Source organism: Trichechus manatus, unplaced genomic scaffold (genome assembly GCF_000243295.1).
Source record: "Trichechus manatus latirostris isolate Lorelei unplaced genomic scaffold, TriManLat1.0 scaffold00069, whole genome shotgun sequence".
In the NCBI taxonomy this organism is placed as follows: domain Eukaryota; kingdom Metazoa; phylum Chordata; class Mammalia; order Sirenia; family Trichechidae; genus Trichechus; species Trichechus manatus.
This window is the reverse complement of record NW_004444005.1, coordinates 8,859,711-8,865,043: the sequence shown is the minus strand read 5'-3', so window position 1 is coordinate 8,865,043 and position 5,333 is coordinate 8,859,711. Positions and strand designations below refer to the sequence as shown.

The following is a 5,333-nucleotide window of genomic DNA, read 5'->3' as shown; positions in this document are numbered from 1 at the left end:
GGGCGGCCAGGTGGGCGCAGGCAGACGGCCGGGTGGGCGCAGGGGCCCTAGGGCCAAGTGGGCGCAGGTGGGCGGCTGGGTGGGCGCAGGGGCCCTAGAGCCAAGTGGGCGCAAGCGGGCAGCTGGGTGGGCGCAGGGGCCCTCGGGCCGGGTGAGCCAGGCGGGCGGCCAGGTGGGTGCAGGTGGGCAGCCAAGTGGGCGCAGGCGGGCGGCCAGGTGGGCGCAGGGGCCCTAGGGCCAAGTGGGCGCAAGCAGGCAGCTGGGTGGGCGCAGGGGCCCTCGGGCCGGGTGGGCGCAGGTGGGCAGCCGGGTGGGTGCAAGGGCCCTTGGGCCAGGTGAGCCAGGCGGGCATTCCAGTCACCAGCCTGCACCCCCTGAGCAGACTGAGTCAAGCGTGTCCCCAGGGACGTGTGCCACAGGAGAGCACCGCACCAAGTGCTCCCGGGGCTGTGGTGACCCCTGCGTCCTGCAGTCCAGAACATAAGCCCTGACAGTGCACTGTGGATGGGCGTTTCTTGCGTTTAGGAAGCCTGGGGTCGGACAGCGTCGTCTTAGTTCGGGGAGGGTGCCCGTGTGAGTCAGGCTGCGTTCAGTTTTGCAGGCGGTTGTCGGGGCTTGTTTTCAGTGGTGGTGGATCTGCAGGTAGCAAAACCCTCGCCATTTCATCGTTGCGCACACGTGCCGTTCCCCGCCGGGGGTTGGTGGTGCCTCTGCGTTCGTTCCTTTGTCTCCTGCCCCCCACGGGGCCCTGGCCCTGGTCTCTGGGCCTGGTGTTCTCGTTCATCTTCTAACTAAAGAGCAAAATAGAACCACCTTCACGGCACTTTCTAAGTCCTGGGCTCGCTGCATCCGGCAGGACAGGGTCCCAGCCCGCAAGGAGCCCCAGTCCTGGCACAGACCGTAATGGGGGGAGCGTGGCCACTGGGACGTTGGGGGCATGGGGTGGAAGCAGGTGAGGAGGAGCAACAGGAGGAAGCCGGGTTCCTGGAGGTACGTGGCCAAGGAAGACAGGGAGGTGGTATGGCTGGGGCACGCACACCGGGAGCCTGGAGCCGTGAGGCTGCTTCCGCTGGCCCGGGGAGAACCTGAGAGGCCGGACCCTGGAGGGCCCTCTGCTACCCTGCCCCCTTGTGCCCGGGTGGGGAAGCCCAGAGGACGCCCTTGACCTCACTCACAGGCTGGGTGCTGAGAAAGTCTAGAGGATTCTGTACTGCTCACTTTGCACCAGCCTCTAAGGTCTCGGTCCACTTTACCAAAAGCAAACCTGGCCCTCACTGACGACGCATTGGGGGTCCACATGACACGAGAAGGAAGGCAAGGAAGCCTGTCAGCGCCCCGCCCCCCTGCACAGAACAGCGGGGAACGTGTGTACCCCCATGTTGAAGTAAAGTAAGGTCGTGGGTGTGCCGCAGTCTGATGGCTCCGCACTTTCAATGACGTGACGTGACGACGGGTCGCACCCAGGTGCAGGGTCCCGACACTGTGCCCCCAGCGCCCACGCAAGCTGAGGGAGGGGTCTCTTACACCCCGAGGCCCTGTGTCTGCTGCTCCTGGACGGGCCACTGGCCGCCTGGGCTGTTGCTGCTCTGATCAGGACCCAGTTGGCAGGGGGCAATGGCCTGCCCAGCTCAGGAAGGTCACAGAAAACCCACTGAGACCATTGGACGCTCAGGCACTTGGCTCTGCTGACTCATCTTACAAATTAAGGAAATGGATACCTTTTAATGCCGGCTTAGGTTTGTGCTAAAGAAATAGTAGACTTTGAAAAGTAGGAGACGCATTCTTTTAAGAAATACAGCCTACATGTTTTGAACAGTGAATGATTTAATGATGGGGTTCGTATTACTAACACATTTTGGAGGAGGATTCCATATCATTAAATGTAATAAAAGGTGCTGTCGTGTGTGTGGGGCGGCCCTGCCGGTCGGGACGCAGGAGCCCACTGGGACCACCGGTGCCAAGTCTTTGTCCCACAGCTTGCTGCTGTAGAAGACAGGGTCCCCTGCAGGGGGCTCCGACCCCCAGCCTCAGACCCCAGGGACTGCCTCAGTGTTGGGCCCACCAGGAGGGAGCGCACCTGTCTTTCCTCCCTCCCTCCCTCTCTCTTTTTTTTTTTTTTTGGTTGGTGTTATAAATAAACAGTAAAACCTGTGTAAGGCAGAAACCTGGCAGAGAAGGAGAACTCAAATATTGTCCATTAATAGAGAGCGATAGAAAAGTGGTAAGGCTGCACCCTGTCAAAGGTGGAGAACTTGGGAGACCTGGAAGAACAAGGCAGTCCCGTCAGGTTCTGGCTCCCGCAGGTTTCACCGTGTACGTAACAAGCCACGAGCCTTTTCAGCATTCTTTGTGCGCGCAGTTCAGTGACGTTAGTTCGGTTGCCCGGTCTCTCGAAGGGACGTTTCTCACGCATCTCTGTGTGCGGGTGCTGCCGGCCTGAGCCCTCGCTGGAGCCCTGTGGCGCGTCGTTGTCTCCACGTTACTGAAACGAGAACATGGAGAGGACGGGATCTGTCACCGCCGGGTTAGTGGGCGGGGTGTTGGAATTAGTCCTGGGCCCACCTGACTCTCCTTGGCTCCCCCAGAGCACGAAATGGGGAGCTCAGAGGGTAAGTGGGTCACTGCAGCCCCTGCCCCACAGGCGAGGGGCCTGGGCTGGCCCACGGTTAGGCGAGGCTCACCTCCATCCCCAGCCAGGTGCGGGGCTCGCCGGCTACAGGCGGGGGGACCCACGAGGTTTCAGATGTGGCCGTTTGTCTCTGCAGGGTCCACTGCCAGCTGGTTCGGCTCTTTGCACGGGGGATTGAAGAGAACCCGCAGCAAGCCTTGCAAGGCTGAGACGCCCGACGCCCCGTCCACGTCCCTGCCGAACCAGGGCAAGTGTGGGAGTGACAAGAAAACGGACGGGCCGACTGGCGATACACGCATTGAACGTTAGACGCTTATTTTTGAGAGTGAAATCTTGATTTTGGGGAAGTGCCTGCGGTCAACAGTGTCACCTGCATGTTCGCCATCTTGAGTTCCTGGTGAATCTTTAGGTTGGGTTTCACATGACTTAGCAGCAGATGCAGGGGTGTTGCTCCGTAGATCTCAACAACGCCAGCCGCGCAGATTTTGAAGCGGCCCTCCTGCCATAACCTTACGGACATGATAATAGGGGTGCGTTCCACTGAGGCCACCCCACCCGGGCACAAGGCAGCCAGCACGCCACTCGGGTCAGGCGCAAGACTTGTCCTGTAGTTGTTCGCGGTGGCGTTCTGGAAGGTGGTCGACTCTCCACCTGCCTTTGATCGTCACCTTAGCTTCTGACTGCGGTCTGACCACGTGGTCCTCCCTGCGCCCTGCAGGTGCCCTGCAGCCGGGCCTGCTGGAGGTGCTCACGAAGCGTTATGCCTTTCAGTGGTCACAGAGGCACCAGCAGTCACAGTACGTCATCTTTAAAACCTCAGCCCTTGCTTTCAACCCAGTCTTGCTTCTGAGACAATTCAGCCGGGGGCAGGAGCCCCGAGGCTCGCTCTGTAAACAGGTGCCAGGAGCCGGGGCTCCCTAAACCGGGGACTCGGCCCCGGGGGCCAGTTGTTGCCGTCATCGTGTAGGACGCCGATGCTTCATGTTGACACAGAGTAGATAAGAACTGGGCTTTGGGAGGAAACAGGAAAAGCTGGCATTCCAGAGGTAAAAAACACACCTTGTGAATTCTTCCTGAACTCGAGAATCGAGCGCACCGCCCCAGGGCCGGGCACACGTTCCAGCGCGTGGGGTCCGTGGGGCGGGCTCCGAGCCCCCGCGCACAGTCCGGACCTGGGTTTTTCCTGTCTTCACACTTATTCCCGTGTATTTATTGACCGTTCGTCCTTTTCAACCAGAGCGCTGTCAGTGGCGTCTTCGTTGTCTGTGTTTTGTTCCTGACCCGACTGATCCCCTCAGCTCCCGCTGAAGCGCGTGGGTGCAGGCTGGCTGGAGGAGACCCCGCTGAAGACATTCCTCCTGGAGCCCAGGGCCACGTCTCAGTCCTGTCTTCGTCTTGTGTTATTTTTATTGCTGCCCGTGGGCATGGCGAAGTGTCTGCAACATAATTGTATTTGAAATACAGCGAGAGGCAGCTTAAGCTCTGGTTTTTGGGGAGAGGGCTGTTACAGGAGGGCCGTCCCACAACGCTGACCGAGTGGATGTCACAGGTGACGCAGTGGGTCACTCTGACACTGAGCAGATGGCCCGTGTCCTCAGACTGCACTCATGTGGACGCGAAGGTTCCCATTGCAGCGTTGTCCCCCGGCCCGTCAGGATAAAAGGCAGCTTTCCCGCGTTGTTCATGGACCACGTGATCGGATGGCTGCAGGGAAAGCCGCCGTTTCTGGTCTGAATGCTTCGCTCCTGGTTGGAGGCCAGCAGCTTCCTGGGAGCAGGCAGTGGCCGCCTGTGTCCCCGGAGACCCGTGCAGCGCCAGCACACACAGTAGAAGACATGCAGTGCATGGCGCTCCCCGGGACCACGGGGTCAGGGACAGTGTCACTCCCAGCCAGGGGGCTGCGGGAGGAGGGTTCCCAGGGGTGCTGCGTAGCCCTGGGACCCTCAGTATTGCCCCCTTGAAATTGGGTTACTTCACAGGGTTCCCGCAGAGATTCCTCAAAGTCTTTATTGTCCCTGGCAAATTTTCCCAATGCACCATCCGCCCTAAAATCCACTGCCAATTGTAGATACAGGGCCCAGGCCAAGAGTACGCTTTTCTGCTCAACAAGATACCCCAGCCCTGCCAGGGGGCCACTTTGGAGATAGCGCTGGTGTCCCCACCAGCTGCATGCTGACATTCAAAAGGGCAAACCCAGAAACTTCTCTGGGCTCACGGTGGTGCTGCCCGAGCCCCCAGATGACCTGCACACGGGGTGGGAGGTGACCCCTCAGACAGGTTGAATCAAAGGCTCCAGCCCTCATACATCCTCACATAGCTAGAACGTCCGCAGCACCAGTCCTGCGTAGTTTCAAGCAAGAAAATGGAAGAAAAGTGACGGTTGGCACTAGAACTTAGGCTCACTTGGAAGGTTTGGTCTGTGTGTTGAACTTCCTTGCTCATTGGTGCAGAAAACCTAGGCAGCAGTCATGCCCAGGACTTCGTGACTCTCCTGGCGAGGAGTGGGGACCCTCGTAAGCTGCGCCTGCTTCGCGAGGGGCACAGATTGGACTTGTTCCTTCATGCAATCTTGTACGACAGGGAAGTGTCAGTGGGGAAAGGATTGCTTAATTTTCTTTCAAATCTTGCTGGTTTCAAGATTAGAAAATGGCACATTTGACCTGATATGTTTGAAAAGACAAAAATAAAGTTACTTTGGGCAGAA

At 59.0% G+C, this 5,333-nt stretch overlaps 1 protein-coding gene across 1 annotated transcript in view; it reads left to right on the top strand.

The window, feature by feature from the left end:
• Nucleotides 1-5,333, top strand: part of CERK (ceramide kinase) — an 82,073-nt gene extending 76,740 nt beyond the window's left edge. The window contains exon 13 of the mRNA XM_023734624.1: nt 2,766-5,333. Within this exon, the coding sequence (XP_023590392.1) occupies nt 2,766-2,838 (73 nt within the window). The 3' untranslated portion in view covers nt 2,839-5,333. The remainder of the gene's footprint in view (nt 1-2,765) is intronic.